General features: G+C 40.5%; 1 protein-coding gene across 1 annotated transcript in view; it reads left to right on the top strand.

The window, feature by feature from the left end:
• Positions 1–21377, top strand: part of BOD1 (biorientation of chromosomes in cell division 1) — a 46134-nt gene extending 24757 nt beyond the window's left edge. The window contains exon 5 of the mRNA XM_079964875.1: positions 19929–21377. Within this exon, the coding sequence (XP_079821001.1) occupies positions 19929–20112 (184 nt within the window). The 3' untranslated portion in view covers positions 20113–21377. The remainder of the gene's footprint in view (positions 1–19928) is intronic.

Here is a 21377-nt window from a genome sequence, read left to right as displayed (position 1 = left end):
TGTGAAATTTCTTACAGAGAACATCATAACTTTTTGGCAGGAGGAATGGGAGGAAGACGAGGAACTTGAGATAATATCAGCCTTTCGACTGGGTAGAAAGCAGGATAAAAAACCAAGGGACTGTCTAATTACACTGAGATCAAAAGAAGAAAGAGATAGAATATTGAATTTGCATTATCAAAAGGCATTGGTGATCCAAAATTGTCAGATACAGATTTTTAAGGACATTCCTAAATACATTTTAGAGGTGAGAACATATTACAAAAGCCTAGCAGACCTGCTGAAGAAAAACACTATACCATTCAGATGGGAGTTTCCACAAGGATTGTCCTTTAACTTCAAAGGAAGGAAGATTAAAATAAAAACAATTCAGGACAAAGAACAATTTCTGGAGAGGTACCTGGAGGATCTGCAGAAAGGAACTGTGGAGGAGAGGGAACCACCTGATATAGCAAATTTGTCATTTGGACTTTCACTACCACCATCGGAGGAAGAGCAGAAGCTTGGAGCAGTTGGAGGAACAGCTACCTAAATACAAAATGTCTCTGCAACTCCTCAGTTGGAACTGTAACGGTTTGAACCTTCCTCGGAAAAGAAGACAGGTTTTTCACATTTTGAAGAAAGAACAATTAGACATAATATGTTTGCAAGAAACCCATATTGCTAGGATACATAGGAAATTACTGATAAATAAGAGACTTGGTCAAGAATTTATCTCATCAGACAAAGTAAAGAAAAGAGGTGTGGTGATCTATGCAAAGGAAAAGTTGGCTCCAAAATTGATATTTAAAGATGAACAAGGAAGATACCTGGCAATTGAAATACAAATTCAAGGAGAAAAGATATTAATTGTGGGAGTTTATGCCCCAAATGAAGGGAAGGCCGAATTCTTTAGGAAGTTGCATGAGACATTAGTTGACTTTTTAGATTATAAAATCCTAATGATGGGAGACATGAATGGAGTTGTCTCAACAAACATGGATAAAGCACAGAGACAAGTGATTTCAAAAGAAGGGAGACTACCAAAGATCTTTTTCGAAATGACTGAAACAATGGACTTGATTGATATTTGGAGAATAAAGAACCCTCTAGAGAGAGAGGGAACTTTCTTCTCTGAAGCAAAAATGACATGGACAAGAATAGACCAAATCTGGATCTCTAGCAGTCTGGCGCCAAGAACAAAAAAAGTAGAAATATGCCCAAAAACGTGCTCCGACCATAATGCGGTGAAGATGGAGATGAAACTAACAACAACTGGATCCTTTAGATGGAGAATGAATGACACCCTATTTAAGGATGAAGAGATCCACAAGAAGGCCCTTAAAACATTAAAAGATTACTTTGAGATCAACAGGAAAACAGATGTGGAAAAAAGAATAATTTGGGACGCAAGCAAAGCCGTGATGCGAGGTTTCCTGATTCAACAAAATTCTATTAAGAGGAAGCAACAAAATGAGAAGAAGGAAAAAATTTTAGAAAAAATAAAAGAAGGAGAGAAGAAGTTGAGGTCTAAACCAAAATCCCATGAGATTTTGAGAGAAATAAAGTTCTATCAGATGCAGTACATGGAGCTTATGAACCAACAAATAGAATGGAAGATAAGGCAAATGAGACAAAGAACTTTTGAATCAGCGGATAAATGTGGGAAACTTCTGTCATGGCAATTGAAAAAAAGGCAGAAAATGAATACTGTAACAAGTTTAGAAATGGATGGAAAAATTATCCATAAACCCAATGAGATCAACAATTGTTTTCAAAGCTTCTTTAAGAAATTGTATGCACAAGGGCCAATCAACGAGCAAGAAATAGAAGAATTCATCAGAAAATACGGTTTACCAAAAATCTCAGAACAAAGTAAAAGGATCTTAAATGAGGAAATAACAGAACAAGAAATAGAGGGTGCCATTCAAAATATGAAATTGGGAAAATCACCAGGACCAGATGGCCTGACGGCCAAATACTACAAAATGTTGAAAGAATGGCTGACACAACCATTGAAGGAAGTTTGCAATGAAATTTTGAAGGGGAAAAAGGCACCTGAATCGTGGAAAGAGGCTTTCATCTCACTTATACCGAAAACAGAGACTGAGAAGAACCAGGTTAAAAACTACCGCCCTATATCTTTACTCAATGTGGATTACAAAATTTTTGCAGACATTTTGGCAAAAAGATTGAAAAGAGTTTTAGCAGAAGAGATTCATAAGGACCAAACAGGCTTTCTCCCAGGTAGACATATGTCAGACAATGTGAGAAACATTATAGATATTTTGGAGCTGTTGGACGTTGACATTAATAGGAAAGCAGTTTTGATTTTTGTGGATGCAGAGAAAGCCTTTGACAACATTTGTTGGACTTTTATGAAAAAGAATCTCCAAGGGATGGGGGTAGGCCAAGGTTTTGAAAACGGTATAGGTGCAATATATTCTCAACAAAAGGCCAAATTAATTGTAAATAATGTGGTAACAGAAGAAATACCTATAGAAAAAGGTACACGACAGGGTTGCCCAATATCCCCTTTGCTTTTTATATCAGTCCTGGAGGTATTGTTAAACATGATTAGAAAGGACCAGTTGGTTAAAGGAGTTCAGGTCGGAGTTAGACATTATAAATTAAGAGCATTCGCAGATGATCTAGTATTGACTTTGCAACAGCCAGACACTAGTACTAAAAGAGTATTAGAATTAATTGATATATTTGGTCGAGTAGCAGGTTTTAAATTGAATAGACAAAAAACGAAAGTGTTGGAAAAAAATTTAACAATGGAAGAAAGAGAGAGTTTTCAGAATGAAACAGGCTTGGAAATAACAAAAAGGGTAAAATACCTGGGGGTAAACTTAACATCCAAGAATGTGAACTTATTTAAGGACAATTATGAAAAATGTTGGTCAGAAGTTAAAAAGGATTTGGAAATATGGTCAAGGTTGAAACTTTCCTTGTTAGGCCGAATCGCTACTATTAAGATGAATGTATTGCCTAGAATGTTGTTTTTATTCCAGACGCTGCAGATTGTGGACAAGATGGAATGTTTCAAGAAGTGGCAGAAAGATATATCAAAATTTGTCTGGCAGGGCAAAAAGCCCAGAATTAAATTTAAGATTTTAACTGACGCAAAGGATAGAGGGGGGTTTGCCCTGCCGGACTTAAGACTTTATTATGAATCAGCAGCTTTCTGCTGGTTGAAACACTGGCTACTTCTTGAGAACACTGACATTTTGGACCTGGAAGGGTATGACAATAGTTTTGGTTGGCATGCATATTTATGGTACGACAAGGTAAAGGTGTATAAAAGCTTTAAAAACCATATTGTAAGGAAAGCATTGTATAAAGTTTGGATTAGATACAAAGATTTGTTGGAAAGTAAAACCCCTAGGTGGGTGTCACCAATGGAAGCTAGGGAAGTAAAAAAGCTTAATATGGATTCTAAATGGCCAAAATATCATGAGATTTTAGAATACGATGGTGAAAGGGTGAAACTTCAGAGTTATGAGAAACTAAAGCCTAAGGTTCGAGATTGGTTGCATTACCATCAAATAAATGAGACGTTTAAACAGGACAGGAAAATAGGATTTCAGAAAGAGAAGTCAAAACTAGAAACAGAACTGTTGGAATCCAATACTAAGAACTTATCAAAAATGTATAACTTGCTGCTAAAATGGAATACACAGGATGAAACGGTGAAATCAGCTATGATTAAATGGGCACAAGATATCGGTCATGATATTATGTTTGCTGACTGGGAACAGTTATGGACCACCGGTATTAAATTTACTGCATGTAATGCATTAAGAGAAAATATTATGAAAATGATCTACCGGTGGTACATGACCCCAGTCAAGCTTGCAAAAATTTATCATTTGCCTAATAATAAGTGTTGGAAATGTAATGAGACTGAAGGCACTTTCTACCACCTTTGGTGGACCTGCCCAAAGGTTAAAGCCTTCTGGGAAATGATCTATAATGAAATTAAGAAGGTCCTTAAGTGGACTTTTCCTAAGAAACCAGAGGCTTTCCTCTTGGGCATGGTGGGCCAAGTGGTGTCAAGGAAGGATAGGACTTTCTTTATGTATGCCACTACAGCAGCAAGAATTCTACTGGCAAAGTATTGGAAGACGCAAGAACTACCTACTCTGGAAGAATGGCAAACAAAGGTGATTGACTTTATGGGACTCGCCGAGATGACGGGCAGAATCCGGGACCAGGGGAAAGAGACAGTGGAAGAGGACTGGAAGAACTTCAAAATATATCTTAAAAATAATTGCAAAATTGAGGAATGTTAGGATGTCAGGGGGTAAGAAGTAAAGAATTGCAGCAGTAAACAAAAAAACTTAAGAAATTTTTATGAAAGGGAACTAAGATAATGGACTTAAGGGTTGCTAAAGAATTATTAAACAAGGATGCAGGGATGGGGAGGTATGGGGAAGTCAAAGAAAGAAGGGTAAGAACCGATGAGTATGATGTGACACTGTTTTACATTGTTCTTTATTATATGTGTGGAAATTAATAAAAATTATTATAAAAAAAAGAAAAAAAATAAAAAAATAAAAGCATGTAAAATAGGTTTTCATAACCATAAATCATTATTTCATTTCCTATGAACCTAAGCTGGCCGCGGACCTATGTACACATTTATCTGGGCCTGAATAAGTCCCATTGAACTCAATAGGGCTTAATTCTGTGTAGACAGTGTGAGACACACCTCCCAAACATATTAATCCCAAACTACCTGTCTGTTGGTGGGTATAATGAAACAGTCCTGAGAACCCAGAATTTCAAGAGCTAGCCAATCAGCTTGAGAGGACAGAGGCTAAAACAAACACTTTCTGCATCATCCTCCCAAATGGAAAGGCTCAGTGCTGTGGCTCAGATATTGAGAGTTGGCAAATTTGGCTGCATCTGAATCTACCCTAGAACTTCTCAGCAGAAAGCCATGAGGAGAGCCTCTCTGAGTAACCTGAACAGGAAGGAAGAATGTGAGAGGATATGAGGAAAGAAGGGGAAAGAATGAAAGGAACTGTTTTGTCCTGCAACTGGATCTCAAAAGAGCTGTGCTAAACAATGGGCGTAAGTGCTGAAAACCAAACACAGGATCTGACTCAAACCTAGACTCATTGTTCCCAGGGGCCTTTTATGACGGAGTTGGTGATTGTCTATAAACTTTGATGTGCTGGCAATTAGTTCTGCGATGAGTGCCCAAAGTTTGGCAAATGTTCAGATTCTGAACTAATTCCAGTCTTAAACAAAGCTTGTGACAGTTCAAAATCTCAAGAAGAAAAGGGCTACATTAGTTGCCAGTTTGTTTCTGGATCCAATTTAAGAGGCTTACATTAATATTAAAAGCCTGAAATGACCAAGGTCCCAAGTATATGAAAGGCCGCCACCCTATTAGGTGTTAAGATCAGCAGAGATGTCTCTCTTGGTAGTTCCACTACCCTCAGAAGTAGTTGAGGTGGGGATGGCCCAGGAGAGGGCATTCTCCACAGTGGGCCCAAGCCAGGGAATTCTCTCCCTTTAGAGTTGGGTCTGGAAACATCCATCACATAGATTTTATCATATGCTGAAGAGTAACCTCTTTATCCTGACCTTTGATGCATGGCATGAGATATATTATAGGACCCACCCTATTCTTTTGACTATAATTTGATTCAAGTATTTTTAATATGGTATTTTCAATGGTTGTTACTTGCCTGTGACCTCATGGTGAAAGGCAATGAGATGATGAACATGACAATGAGGATGACAATAATAATAAACAATACATAAGTCATCTAAATGTGACCCTCCATATTATATGTCCAAAAAGTGAGGCAACCGCTGTCATATTTTTGTCCCATTCATTGAAAGGAATACAAGGTAGCAAGCATAGTTTTCTCCTTTTTCCCTCACAAGACTATGAGGTAAACCAACCTCGGAGTTAGGACCCCCTACAGCACACATTTAAATCACTCCTATTCCAATTTTAAGAGTCATGGCTTCAACCAAAGAATCCTGACAAATAGTTTGTTAAAGGAGCTGAGAGGTGTTAGGAGACCCTCATCAAGCTACAGTTCCCAACATTCCTTGAGGGAAGCCATAACTCTTAAAGCTGATTCTGCCCCGAACTCAGGCTTGAAAGGCTCCAGATGACGAGTCTCAGCCACAAATGACGACTCTCTCAATTACCTTACCCCCTCAACCCCCATGCTGTAGTTGTTTCAGATATTACAAATGTGTTAATATTGCCCCCCCCAAAAAAGGTGGGGGAAATCCTGTGTGCATGACCAGCACACACTCTCAGTCAGTATTTGCCTGGAAGTACTAGTGGTACAATATTTATATTATTGCTTAATAGTCATCGATCCTGTGGCTCGCCCAGATGTTGTCAGATTTCAACTCTCATTAACCTCAGCAAGCATAACCAGTGGTCAGGGATGATGGGAATTGTAGCTGGGCCACAGGTTTCCCATCCCTTCATTACTGCTTTAACTTCTCTCAAAAAGTAAATGAGGATCATCAGTTGGAGGGACTTTCTCATTCCTTTTTGATGTTCCAGCCTCTGTTGTATATGTATATGCAGAGATGTCAAAAACTATCTTTGAACAGTAGTGCAGAATTGGGGAAATAAAGGTGATGAAACTCATAACTGTCTTGCTCATGCTGTCACCTGCGATTGCAGACATGGCTACTCTGAGGTAGGATGTTTACTAGAACTTTGTGTGCACTGGATTTATCTTCCACACATGGTGATAAATGATGCTTCCTGGGCATAACACAATACCCCTCCTCTTGCAGTCTGTGTCAAAACACATGTCGTTCTGCATCAAAGACTGGGAAATTAGTTTAAAAGCATATTTTGATGAAAGAAGGGCAAGCATTTTGGACTCATTGACATTAATGACTGGAGAATGAGGCCAGCAGACTTCCCCAAAAGAATTTAACTCCAGCTGGTACCCATTCCCTAGACTGTGTTGTTCTTGGATGGCTCAGTTAGCAGTGTAAGCAAGTTCAGGGCAATTCAGGGGCTGCATGATTCTTATATGGAAAAGCACCTCAGTGTTGATTAGATAGTGGGGACCATTCTTAAACACTGAGGATGAAAGTAAAGAAAACATTTGCATACTCTTTAAGGCTTTTTAGGTTGTTTTATTATAAAGGGGGGAAATTAACATTTTCTAAATAGACTTTCCTTCTAATAAGGAGCAGTAGATTTCATTTAATAAGGGCATGTCCACATTTGAGCATTATTTAGCTGTTAATCCACTTCCCCCTCCTCCACTTGAATTAGACAGGAGAGTTTCCCACCCACTTATATTTGAATGTGATTATGAGGAGCAGTTTTGATATTTCTTGTTTGTGCCAACAGGCGTAACTCCCTGAACGTGGGCTCCTTTGGGAGAAAGGGCAGCATATGCATCAAAATAAAATAATAAATAAAATTGGGCTTCTGTTGAGGCTTCTGTGCCTCCAAATTTCATCCACTTCTGTGACAAGAAAAGCTATAGCCATATTTATATTCCCCATTATAGTGGGTGGGAGAGGGGAAAAACAAATTTTCCTTTTTTATAGATATAGTTTGTCCTAAATAAGGAGTTGAAATGGAAAGTCACAGAATGACTCTAATTGGCATTTCCAAAGCTACAGATACAGCTACAAGTTGAATCTTGATGCCAGTGCACATTCCTAGATAAGACTATTTTGAGAACATAAATAGGTGTGTTGAGAAGTGGTGGACTTGTGGCTCCTCTTCTGTGGAGGAATTTAAGCAGAGGTGAAGCTGAATGGTCCACCTGTCCGGGATACTGTAGTCGGTTGTATCCTGCACTGAGCAGGGGATTGAACTGGATCTCCAGGCTCCCTTCCAGTTCTATGATTCTAATATCTCTAGAAGAAACCTATATTGAGGCTTTGATAATATGTCCATCAGTTAAAAGTCAGGTTAATCAGATAAGTATTCCATTGATGATTTCCTTTTGTTATAAGTGCTATATGCATGGAGAACAGAAACAGATTTTTCTCTAAACACAACACTCTGAGACTACTGGGTTTGCTGAATGTTCTTAAATGTCATAGCCTTGCAATCCAGTTTTGCTAAGCGATCTGAAAGACAAGTTGGGTCCCCATCACTCCCATGGCTTATATATTTGTTATGATCTATAAATACTCAACAGATGGAGTTAAATGTTTTTGTGGAATGTGCACAATTTAGGAGCAAACGGGGGCCCCTCTATGAAGCATTGATTCTGTGTGATTTGAGTTGATTAAGTGTTGCAAGAAATGTAGAAAGGAGACTTGGCTATGATCATGTGCATAGTGAGCAGATCGGTTTTGGAGAGTGACTTTTCTGTCCATTACTGCACTGCAAAATAATGTCACATATAGTACTGTGCTCTGGTCCATGGGGTCACGAAGAGTCCGACACAACTAAACGACTAAACAACAACAACAATCTGTATTATAAGATACATAACATAATTTATTTTAAGGTTTATCCATTGTATGGCAAGGTGACAAATACTAGTAAACTTGTGGTGCTTACTGTTTTGATAGTGTTAGCTGAAGATATTGCAGCTTGTCCTTGCTCTGAATGTGACATGGTAGCAATCATGAATATGTGCACATACACTGGCGCACGCCCACAAACAAGGTCCTGCAGTTTCAGTTCAGCACAGCTTTATATCAATAATTGGAAGCAGTAGCATATTGATGGAGTGTGGGATTGGGGCCATATTAATGGGATTTTGCATGCCTTTCTGCCATGTCATTCTTGCCGACTTCACAGACTGCTAAAGGGTCAAGATGTGCTCTGTGTGGTTTGAGGAAATTGAATGCACTAATGTATTCCATACGAAAAACTTGTGTGACCAGGCTCAAAGTACATTAAGAGTGAGTAGTCTCAGCCTGAAACACTGGCTGGCAATCCATTTCAGAACCTCATACAGTATGCATTTTAGAACATGTGCTTAAATTTTGGGTAAGAGAATGATTACAGCATTGAGTGTCATTGGACATTAGTAAAGCAAGAAGGATACTTCAAGCTGATGTCCTGCAACTACTGTTGATGGCTTCCTACTGAGTGGATCAGAGGGATTATTGAATGAGTCTGTTAATTGCCTCTTGAACAGCTTTTCGTAATTGCCCTTTTTTGTGAGTTTCTTTTCTAGAAGAGGCTTTAACTTCTCATCATTTTCTCCTTTTCCTTTTTACAGTGAAATAGCAGTATTTTAGTATATAGAAGTGAAAACAAAATATAATGGGCGGAAATGTAGTTTTCAAGCATTCCTGCCCAGGAACTGACCTTAAGAGGCAATTAAGAAATGCTATCTGAAAGTCAATTAACAGGCAAGTTATCAGCAATCACACTGTGCACAACAGGAAGTACTAACAGTGTAGAACTGTCAATTAAGAAGCTTTTAATTAAAGACACAGGAGCCAGCTTTGCCTACCAACACTGGATAGGCAGATGCTGTAATTGTGTTGGAAAATAACTTAAAGGTAAAGGTAAAGGTACCCCTGCCCGTACGGGCCAGTCTTGACAGACTCTGGGGTTGTGCGCCCATCTCACTTAAGAGGCCAGGGGCCAGCGCTGTCCGGAGACACTTCCGGGTCACGTGGCCAGCGTGACATCGCTGCTCTGGCGAGCCAGAGCCGCACACGGAAACGCCGTTTACCTTCCCGCTGGTAAGCGGTCCCTATTTATCTACTTTCACCCGGAGGTGCTTTCGAACTGCTAGGTTGGCAGGCGCTGGGACCGAGCAGCGGGAGCGCACCCCGCCGCAGGGATTCGAACCGCCGACCTTTTGATCGGCAAGTCCTAGGCGCTGAGGCTTTAACCCACAGCGCCACCTGCGTCCCTGGAAAATAACTTAAATAACTACAAATCAGATATGGGGAAAATATGGAAGAGCAATGCAGGCAGCCAGTGATTTGACAATGACATTGTCTGGATTTTCCATGCAAAGTGAGCAAGCAAATCATGGCAACTTGTGCAAAAGCAACCTTAGATGTTACAAAATATATGATGTTGCTAATATGTACTGCTTGTCCCTTTGACCCATCTTCCTCATAATCTCTAGTATAAAGCAATGTGTGACATTGCAGCAGTGTCTAGTTCTCTGCTCCCGCTGCTGATGCCTAAGGATGTGAGACTTGGGCAGGACAATGGTAATATTATTGTGCCATGTGCTGTGTGATGCAAGACACCATGAGGAAGGGGGCTGGGGAGAGAAAGGCAAAGAGTGGCAACAGCATCTCTTGTAACATTTGCTTTTCTCACAGTAGAAGGAATGTCCCAGCATATCTGGAGAAGCTTTTCTGTATCCCATAGGTGAAGTGTGGGATGTAATCCACTGAGAGCAGTCAAGTACAACATTCCTTGTTTTACTAGAGTGGACATGCAAGGGAATGTTTGGTCCAGCCAGTCGAAACTTCCTGTTCCTCCTTGCCTTGAGCATCCTTCCTTGCTTGTGACTAGTGGGTGGGTATGACCTTTCCAGACCTGGTAAAAGGACAAGGCATGCTGCCGCTCTCTCTCTTTTCCATCTTCCTTTCATCCTATGAACTTCCCGGACTGCTAACTGCAGTCATTAGGTCAACCCACATATGGGGTAAACCTGTTTGTATATGCTTGTAACTTTAAGCCTTAAGCCTGCCTTCAGGGAGCACACTGTGCTCTGCCTGATCGTGAGTAAACTTTCTTTTTATTGATTATGTATAAGACTGTGGTGTCTTTATTCTTTTAGGAGGGATTCAAGGCAAGGGGTCTTACCAGGAAAATATTAGAACAAGCCAGATTGAATTGCATATTGTCTTAAGAAACTCACACGAGTTTGCAACTAGTTTTCTGCTGTGTAAAGGGGAATGCACTCTGCTAAGTAAAGGAACTTGCTAGCACAAGTTAGGAAGGATATTAATAAACAAGATATCCTCTCCTGCCACCCTGAACATTCCCACACGAAGGTGGGGGAAACCTCATGCTCCAATGTGGCCCTCCAGGACTTTCCGTTCAGCTCTTGGGACTCTTCCCCAGGCCACACCCCACACTCGTCCTTCTCCATGTCCTCCTTGAATGCTATTACCAAGCTGGAATGTATCCTTACATGTTTGGATGGAGAGGGCTTTATGTGTTTACAGAGGACTGAAATATATCATGCTGTAGAAGGGTAAGAGTCACATTCATTGCCTGTTCCACCCACTTTTGCCTCTGGTCCCACACACCGCTAGCATGCAGACCCTCACACCTCAAGTTTCCCCACAAGGGACTGCATCTTTTGGGCTGGAAAACATTCCCCATCCCTGCCACAGATGTAGCCCTTGGAAACTAAATATCTTTGTCATCATGACTGTTTGAAGAAGACAGTGTCGCAGTTTCACTTTATTTAATAATTAAAGATCTCCTGATCTTCAGCCTCAGTTTAATAACAGATCGTTTATATCTCTTGGCTACATTCACTTTCTTCCTAGGTGAACTCCTAACAATGCATGGACAGGAGTCTTCACATTTCTGTGTTGTACCAGTTGGTATCCTATCCTCAAGTAATTTCAAAGCCTTTTACCAGATGTCAGATTTCCTTTCCAAAACCAAATATTACTAACGTGGCTGGAATTTACACGCTCACAATGATCATCATGATCAAGATACATTATAGTCTCTCATTACCTTGTAATAAGAGTGGCCAGGCATAGCCATAAAGTTTCATGAAGTTCTGAAGGTTCTGAAGACTTTGGATGTTTTATTAGGTGAAACGGTTATTCTCCATTAAAAATAGCATCGAGTTTCATTAGTAAGTCTAATTTTTCCACTGTTAAAAATGTTCCGTCTCATCAGGGAGTGGCAGATAAAGTCTGCAAAGTTTTATGGCCTACTTGTCCCAAAAAAAGAAGCCACCTCAGCCGGCTGAGGCTGCAGCTCTGACCATTCTTTCTTGGGAGCAAGTGCCCTTGAAGTCATGACACCTCAGAATAAACATGCTGAGGACTTGGCTGCAAATAACTTTACTCTGTGACATCGAATATGACTATGCAATAAAACCTGCAGGTTGGTGGGATATTGAACCATGGTGATGTTATAGCACTTAGCACTTCTGGACTTCCACAGATGTCGGAGGGAAAGCTATTTTTATTTTTTAAATGCTGGAAATTGAGTTTGCCACAAAGAACAATTTAACACGATTCCCAAACTTTGGAAACAGAATGTGGTCTTGGAACTGATTGGGAGGTGGGAATTGTTTTTCTGGGTGGAGGGACTGGCAATTTTTACATTCTTGGTGCAGGATCAATCCTTTGTAGTAGGATAGTTTCTGTCTGAAATACAGGAATATGCTTTTTTCCTACCCAGATATAGCCATTTAATAGGCTTTAATTCCAGGATTTGACAGTGGAAAGGTAAATGTTCTTTTTTTTCCTATTTTTCAGGCCTTGCCCATCTGAAGCATTTTACTGCTATCAGTGGTCGAAGTGGATAAAAGGAGAGGTATAGAGTATTAGAAAAACCTTTCTTCTGTTTTAATACCCAAGCACAGAGCTGGTATAAAATTATGGGAGAGTTAGGAAAATACAGGATCCACTTAATTCCAGGGTGCCCATGTAAAATTATTAGCTTTATAAGAACTAAATACAGAAATCAATTCCATACTCTGGATATGGGTAATATCTAAAAACTTAAGAGTTCTCTCCTCCCTCCCTACCTCTCCCACAACCATTTCTTCTCTACTGAGGTTTTGAAACTGATCCGGGGCAGACTCTCAATATGTTTTAGATGTATTCTGTTAGATCTTGAATTCAGTTTTGTTAGCTACATTCTACTTTTACACCTAAGGTCCAATCACTTCTACAATTACTCAGGCATGTACCTAGAGGAGTTCAGCAAGATCTGGTTTTTGCTACTAAAAGCTCAACATTTCAAAAACCTGAGATGCTCTGGAACTGTTGATATAGGTGAAATCCAATGCAGTGCAAGCAGACATAGGCCTTTGCCCAGTTCTTTCCCTTCCTCTCCGCCCCCTCCCTGCAGCTCCCAAAACTTCTCCAGAGGATTGGGGGACACTTGGTAGCAGATTTGGGGGAGGGAGGGTACAAGGGCTACAGAGGAAGAAGAGAAGCTGGAGGTCCTGTTGCACAAGTGGATTTCCATTGTGGAAGGAGGTGAACAGCACTGGATGTTGCCACTTTAGGACAACTGCACAGAAATTATGATAGACCTTACCAGCATTGCCCATCCAAAGTTAAGTACTTGTGGCCTTGTTGGTTTCTATGGGGGAGAATTAAGTGGGAGTTTTAAAATGATTAACTCTGTCTGAATTGTGCCCTGTGTTCTTGATTAAATGCAGTTTTGACAGACATGTTTAAAACATTTTTGGCACAATCTCTGGCCACACACATGCACCACAGCATGTCTGCCGTTACCAGCAAACAGGAAATCAGTATTGTTCTTACTTATGTATCCGTCTCCCCAAGGCGCCAGTTCTCGATATTCCTTCTCCATTTGGGGAATTTTGGCTGAGAAGCAAAATAAAAATCCAGTAAACAAATAAATCAAATATAACAAAATATCAAACTTCCCAATTCAGATGAAAATTGAAGGGGAATTACAAGAAAATATTTATCCAAGGGACAAGTGGGGGAAATAATTTACCAGCTCTTCCCTACCCACCCACCTCAAATATTGTCTGAAAAAAAGAACATCTCTTCTGATTTATCTAATGTGATATAGCTGAAATCCTGATATATTAATTAGAGTTTAAAGAATCTTCCTCCACCCATATGCTACAATTACTTGGTCCAAAGTGATCCATAGTGTTCCAGTGGTAATAATTATATTGTTCTGAATGCTGACCGGCCAGGCTGGCAACATCTTTTGCTAGGAAAATTGCAGGTTACTCCCTCAGGGTGGTTGTTAGATATTTCTCTTTCGCAGGGATGGGGAACCAGTGTCACTCCTGAAGTTCGTGGATTCCAGCTCCCATCAGGCTCAGTCAGCATGGCCGATTGCCAGGGATAATGAAGATGTAGTCCAACAACATCTGGAGGGCCAGAGGATCCCCATCCCTGGTTTAGGGAACTAATTGGTAGAGGATAGTTTCTTGAACATCTCTGAAAAGTAAGGGCCATTTTAGGGAAGGAAATTCACCACCCACACCCAGTTAGGGTGCTCTTAGCATTTGGTGTGGGGAGGGCTGCCATTTTGGAGAACAGAGTCATTCTGAGGCAGCGAAAGAAGTGGCGCAAGAGAGATAAGTTGTGAGCTGAAGGCACCTTGGGGTGTAGGTATTGCTTTCTGGGGGTCTCATGTGGATCTTGGAATTGGTAGGAGTGCTTGTGCTGTTTGCTTCCACCTATGCTCCTATTTTTGCAAAAAAAGAAAAGAAAAAGAAAAACATTACAAAAATCTCCTAAATCTATTATCTCTCTTCCAAAAGGTAGGCAATCCCAAGCAATGCTATCACTGGAACTTCTGATTGCTTGGGAATGAGGAGACAGCCACCCGTAGCACTGTTATTTTTTGCAGCTGGACACTTTAATACATTACTAATGTCATAATAGTACTTTCCTAAGGGTGATATTGCTTTTCCATGTATTTACAGTGATATTTCAGAATGGACAGTGCTTGAGGGTGGGTGGGTGTGCAAAGTAATGGTAACTTTATAGGTAACTAATAAAGTATTCCCCCCCCCCCATGAGAAGTCTGGATGGCCCTATCCATTTGAGCATGAGTGCTAATCATCTCTTAGTGATTGCTTAGGAACAGGAAATATGAAGAGTGCTTTAAAAATAAACCTTGCAACATTCATATGCCACTGGTTACAAGACGGTAGAAGAACACACAACAAACTTCTCTGGAAATTTTCAGGGTGGATATTATGTTGTTAAGTGGCAGCAAAACTGTAACACGGGTGACATCATGTTTGCCCTGCACTGGTTTCCAAAACCATGAGGTAACTATAAAGTCTGGAGCATTTGTAGGCCAAGTTGGCTCGGTGTGCCCCTGATCTTCATTCACCAGCTGTCATGCCCTTGATCTTGTGGAGCTGATATGGTTAACAGCTTAGCTTGGCCCACTGTGGGGCTGATATGGTTAACAGCTTAGCTTGGCATACCAGGTCTGTCAGTGCAGGAGGACATTAACACCATGTGGTGAGCACTGCTTGATCCACCTCTATATTGGGTTTCATCACGAGGATCTCAACTATGTGACCCAGAATATTTGGCCTAATGTCAGGACTCAGGAGAGGCCTGGGTCTATTGAGCTGTTTCACCAAGACTCCCTGCCCTCTCATCACCGCTGGAATCTGATCCAGTTAATGGAACGTGTGAGAATTTTCAGCTGTCCCAATCGCACAAGAAACACTAAGAGCAGTGCCTGTGCTGCGCTTATATGTATATAGGAGCAAAGGGTATACCATCAACCTCATTTCCTTGCAACAGGTCCTTGCAAGGTCCTAGTATTTTTACTAGGACTGTGAGTCAAATGTCAATAATCAGGTTCTCTACTGTGGTTCTAAATCTGACGGAAGTATGACAAATTTGTGCTGGGATTGTTGTTGGCCCCTTTCATAGTCTGTGGCCACGATTCTCACACTGAAGAAGGGGAGGCATCACCCGCCCTGCTCCTGGACCATTCAGGTTCGATTATATGACCATGTCTGACTCCTCTGGGTCACGAGAACACCCCTCCAGTGCAGTCCCCACTGCCTCCACCTCATAGGAACCTGTGGTTTGGAAGAGCTCAATGGCCCTTTAATTGAGCATGGTGGGGCTAATAGGACGTAGATTGTCAGGCAGCCCTCAGAAGGCCCCTGTAACATGCTACTGAGACAGCTAATCTCTAGAGAGTGAGGTTGACATTGGCTCAAGGAGCTGTCCAGTGGCTTCAAACTATCCTCCCTGAGTCCCCAATCTGCAAAAAGACATGACAGCTTCCTGGCTGGTGAGGATATCTCCATCTACTAGGATGCTGGGTGTGTGGGGAGTAAAAAATATGTTCTGATTCTGGAAGCTGGGGGGCAGCTGATGCCTGGGAAATCCCGAGCACTCAGTGCCGCCGGCTCTGAACTTGGGCAACCTTCTTATTGAGCTCAAGAGCATCTGCTGCTGCAGCTATCAAGAGTTTGTTTGACTTCACTTCTCCCAACATGATATGTCACTGATAGCTGCCAACAATTTTCTTTTACACTTTATCGAGGACATCCTCTCTGAGTAAGAAAATGTGTATGGGCCCAGAATGAGCATTAGAAATGTGAATGAAGAGAAACGACTGGGTTAACAGTTTTGTGTCCCTTGGGCGCAAGTTTCTCTTTTGCAAATCTCTACTACCATCATCCCTTGTGTGTGCTTTCAACACTTTTATTGTCCACTTCATGTGCTGGAAGTGGTCTGTCTTGCACTTGTGCCCAAATGAATTCATTCATTTATAAAAGTGCCACTTCATCCTGTGGTGTAGTTTTCATTTATTTTCCTCTCTATCTAATCTTCCTGACAAAGCTGCCAGACCAGTTAGGCAGCCAGCATATGAAAGGTGGATTGGCACAAATGTGTATTCAACCTTTGCAGAAGTGGAGCTAGACTAGAATTTTCCTAGAGAGATGACTAAGGGGGAAAAAGCAGTCTACTCGGCCACCCTAAAGTGGAAGGATTATGAGGTTTAGTGATAAAGTCAATAACTGTTGAAATGTTTGCATTCCCTTGTGCCTTATTGCGAGACAGAAATGGCAGCTCCCCCATAGTTTGCTTATGTTGGGTGATACTAGAATGTTATTGCCTTACACGTGTAGGACAGAAACTGTATTTGTGCTTTGTTGCCTCCTGCACAACCTATGTTCTTATTCTACATCTTTGGTTTACTTTTTGGACATGCAGTGTTGTGTGGTTATTTGTTGGCTAGAGCACCAAAGCAAGCTGGTGACCTTTGGGGTATGACTTCTCAGAGGCAAGAAGTGGGGGGGGGGCGTCTCTTCACACATCTTGAAGGGTGTTTGGTTCAGGGCAAGCACTGATGCTGCTGTTTCCTGGAGAACCACAATACCTATAGAAGCCTGCCTGACACTGGCATTTGTGCACTTTGGAGTGACAGATCCTTGTGCCCAGGTGAGAACTCACTTGAGTTGGTTTGGGCTATTATTATTTTTTAAAAGAACAAGACTTACTTGGAGGGTTTAGATGCCAAGGTTTCTGTTTCCAGAAGTGCTGATAATTGGGAAGCCATTTGAAAGGCATTCAATCTAGGCTCATTTCTTACTAACATACCTGCTTTTGGGCTGTGCTACTTGAGACTGTAAGTGGAGACTCTCATGACTGAACAGAAGTCCCTGAACAAAGGAAACTAGCACATCAGGGAGGAAGGTAGACTAGAATCCTCTCTGATATATATTTTTTGCTGTGCAGGGCTTCTTTTTGTATGAAGGAGCACCCTTTATCATGTCAGTATGTACCAGCAGGTCTGGTGTACCATCTCGGTGAGACCCAGGTCATAGTGATAGTTATCACTGCCATCTATTTTGTGCTTTAGACTTCTCAAACTCCTTCACATCCATTACACTGTTATCCTTATACCAAGCTCATAAGGTCAGTCAGTATTATTGTTCCCATACTGCAGACCTGCAACAAAGACTGCAGCACTGTGAATTCATGGCAGTGGCAAGTTTTCAACCAGGGACTTTGTGATTTATAGCACAGCCTCTTGTTTACTATGATGCTTGAAGTCTCATCATGATTATGATTTACCATTTAATCATATTTCGTCTGGCTGCCACAAATTACATAGCGCAAATTTAAAAAGGCTCATGCATCAAGGTGATACTTTGAACATCCAGTAGCTTTTCTCAGAACTGATGCTCTTTGTATAAATAGAACATCAATATGAATAAACAGATGTCACTCTAAAGAGCCTCACAAGCTGGTGATATCATATTATTATTTTTAAGGATGGTGTCAGTGCTAATTAAAGGAACCAGGACAATCTCCAGGCTATAAAAACATTCTCAGAAGAAGCCGTGGAAGAAAAGACCAGCTAATTTCAAGACACCCCTTAGAGACATATTCATGGAGAACCCAGCCCCTACAAATTGCTTTGCAGGAGGTGTGCAAGAAGAGTGGGATACAGTTTCCCTACTCATCATCCAAGGCAGTTCCTCAGCTTATCTTATGTGATCTCATAAGCCCTATGAAAAAGAGGTTTTACAGGAAGGAAGGGACAAACAGTTTCCAAGCCTAAGAAGCATCTTCCAGGCCATGATTATATCTAGCCTCTTATGTCATCGGGGTTGCTATATCTCCCATACTTAGCCTGGAAAACTTCCAGAAGTGACATTGGATTGGAGCATTACATCAGCAGTGCCAAAAGGTGACTGTCCCACCATGTCCTGCTATAGACTGTACATTGGAAAGAGTAGAACGGAAACAGCCATCTTGCCATGAAATATTAGGTATCTAGCTTCAGCTGATTTCATGTAGACATTCATGTGGGAAATAAACTGTAGGTTCAGCTTAGTCCACCACTCATTAACTGAGTTGCTGTACCTTGAGGAAAACTACAATGAGTCCCATAGTATGTAAGACTTCTGCCTGGCCAGTACAAGAATATCTCCTCTGTAGGCTTTGACTATCTGAATCTTTCCTTAATCTAAACCTATTGCATGTTGCCTTATGGGTGATATTCAACTAAGTTTTATTCAGAGTAGTCATATTGAAATTAATAAACATGACTAAGTGAGGGCCATTAATTTCAGTGGATTTACTCTGAGAAAAAATTAACTGACTACCACCCGATATGTTCTATGTCTTCAGCTACCAGTAACCTTTGGTGGTAGACAAACTGCACACTCCCTGAGCTGTGTACCTATGGCATGCCTATGGTCATTGGAATAAAACCCTAAATTGGGTGGAATTCAACGTAATGCAACAATACTTTCCCCCCTCTCCCGCCGCATGCATCTCTTAAACCTGTTCCAGGGGTTCCCCCCAACCACCAGAGCAGATTTAGTAAATGGTGGTGGGAGAGGAGAGGGGTAAAAGATCTGTTGCACGAACAAACCTTGTTTCATGCACCCAACAACTTGGTTGAATATCACCCACACTAATTACAGCCATCGTTTATCTGTAGGTGTTCTATTACTTACACATCTGCAACATTTAAATTGCCAAACCCTACAATACCAACAGCAGTTTGCAGACCCTTTTGTCGTGTGGATAACCATATTTATTTTCCCATGGATGCATACAAAGAAACACCCACACACCACTTCTGTTTATTTATTTATTAAATTTGTATACTGCCCTTCATCCAAAGATCACAGGGTGGTTAACAACATAAAAATACAAAATGAGAACACAAAATACATAAACAAAAACAAACCAATGATCCGCCTCCCACAAACACATTTAAAAAGCCATAGAACATCATTCAGCCAAATGCCTGTTTGAAGAGAAAGGTTTTTGCCTGGCACCAAAAGATATGTAATGAAGGTCCCAGGTGAGCCTCCCTGGGGAGAGCATTCTAGAGGAGGTAGAAATGTGACACATTTTAGTCACTTATTGACCAGCTTGCCCACAATCTGCTTCTTGCTTAAGTTCCTCTAAGCCTGTTGAGATAGTTACTGACTCATTAGAGGAAGCTGTGGCAGAGGAGGATGATAAAGAATCTTCCAGCGATAGTTTTCATTAAATAACGACTGGCAACTTGTGTCCATTTAGGACTAGAGGGAGAGCAGTGGAGGATGAGCACCTAGTAAGATTTACAAGGCCTCTAGAGTTACCCACATTATCCTGGGATAGAGCTCTCTCACTTGAGGATGACCAGTGAATGGACTACGCAGGTTTTAAATCATTGCACTAGGTGATACGTTCCGCCAGAGTTTATTATTCTTATTGTATTTTAATATGATGATGGTGTTAAGCTTCTTTTCTATTGTTTGATCTCCTGATTGCCCACTGGAGGGCACCCACATCTGTCTTTATTGCAGAGATAATTTCAGCTGCACAGAGTCAAGAGGAAGCAAGCAGCAAACTGGAACGGGGATGCCTTCTGTTGAACTTACCTCTGCTAGTGGGAATGAACAAATGTTTAGGTTTCAAAGACAGCTCTTTGTCAGTTTAACTTTGGAAGGCGGCATGCAGAGGAAATCAGAAGAGCAAAGTCTATACTAAATCTAATTAAGACATGTCTAGCTTCACAGCTGTGCAACTATGAAGACATGGAAAATTGGTTTCACCACCAGGTCTTCTAAGGAAGAAATACATGCTTAGCTTTTTACAACAGTGATAAGTAAACCATGGGGATCCCTAAGGATGTGTATTGAAATTATGCTACTTAGCAACTACTCACTTGGAGTCGTGGTGAGTAGTGAGCTAGGCAAGTTTGTTGATGACACTGAATTATTCAAGCTGACAGATTCTCTAAAAATTTTATAAAAGGAGTCAAGGCAAGATATACAGAACAATAAGCAAAATTGATAAGTAAATAATGTATTGACTGAGAATTATAAAATAACTAAAGGCACTAGACAAGGCTGTCTGCCATTGCCTTTATTCTTTATATTAGTTTTATAAGTTTTTGCGCAAAGAATAAGATATAATCAAGAAATTAAAGGAATATGGGTAGGACAGAGACAATATAAATTAAAAACATGTGCAGACAACGTGGTGATATCTGTAGAAGAATCAACAGAATTTACAGCATGTTATGATTTAAGAGCAAATTATATGAAAATGTAATGTAGATGGTACCTAACACCTAGTAGATTGGCAAAAATGTATATATCAAAAATGAATAAGTGTTGGAAATGTAAAAATGAAAGAAGGTGTCTTTTCCCATATGTCTTGCAATAAGGTTAAAGCTTACTGGGAATTGATATATAATGAATTGGGGGGGGGGAGTTTAAGATAACATTCATTTAAAAAAAACCTGGAAGCTTTTCTCTTGGGAAGTATGGGTTCAGAACTACCTAAACAGTATAGAAATTTATTTAAGTGTGCAACCACAGGTGCAACAATGTTATTCCCAAAAATGGAAGGAAGAAGAAGTCCCAATGAGAGAAGAATGGTTACAGAAACTAATGGAGTATGCAGAAATGGCGAAACTTACTGGAAGAATAAGAAATCAAGATAACAATTTTTAAAGAAAATAATGGAAATGCTTTATTGAGTATTTACAAATAAACTGTAAACAGATCAAGACGCTGGCAGGATTACTGTAAAAACCTGTAGTTTCAGAAATATATATGAGATATATATGAGAATAGATGAATAAAACAATAAGTTAAGACAATTTGGAGTATGAGAAAAGGACGAAAATAAATGTAAAGAGCCGCAGAAAGAGGGGGAAGGGAGTCAAAGTCGGAAATGTTAAAATTATGGTTGAATGATTGATGCAATGTATATAAATGAAAATTATAAAAAAAGAGTTCCAAAAA

This window comes from Podarcis cretensis, assembly GCF_951804945.1.
Source record: "Podarcis cretensis genome assembly, chromosome: 2".
In the NCBI taxonomy this organism is placed as follows: domain Eukaryota; kingdom Metazoa; phylum Chordata; class Lepidosauria; order Squamata; family Lacertidae; genus Podarcis; species Podarcis cretensis.
Note: the sequence above shows the minus strand (reverse complement) of the source record. Positions and strands in the feature narration are given on the sequence as shown.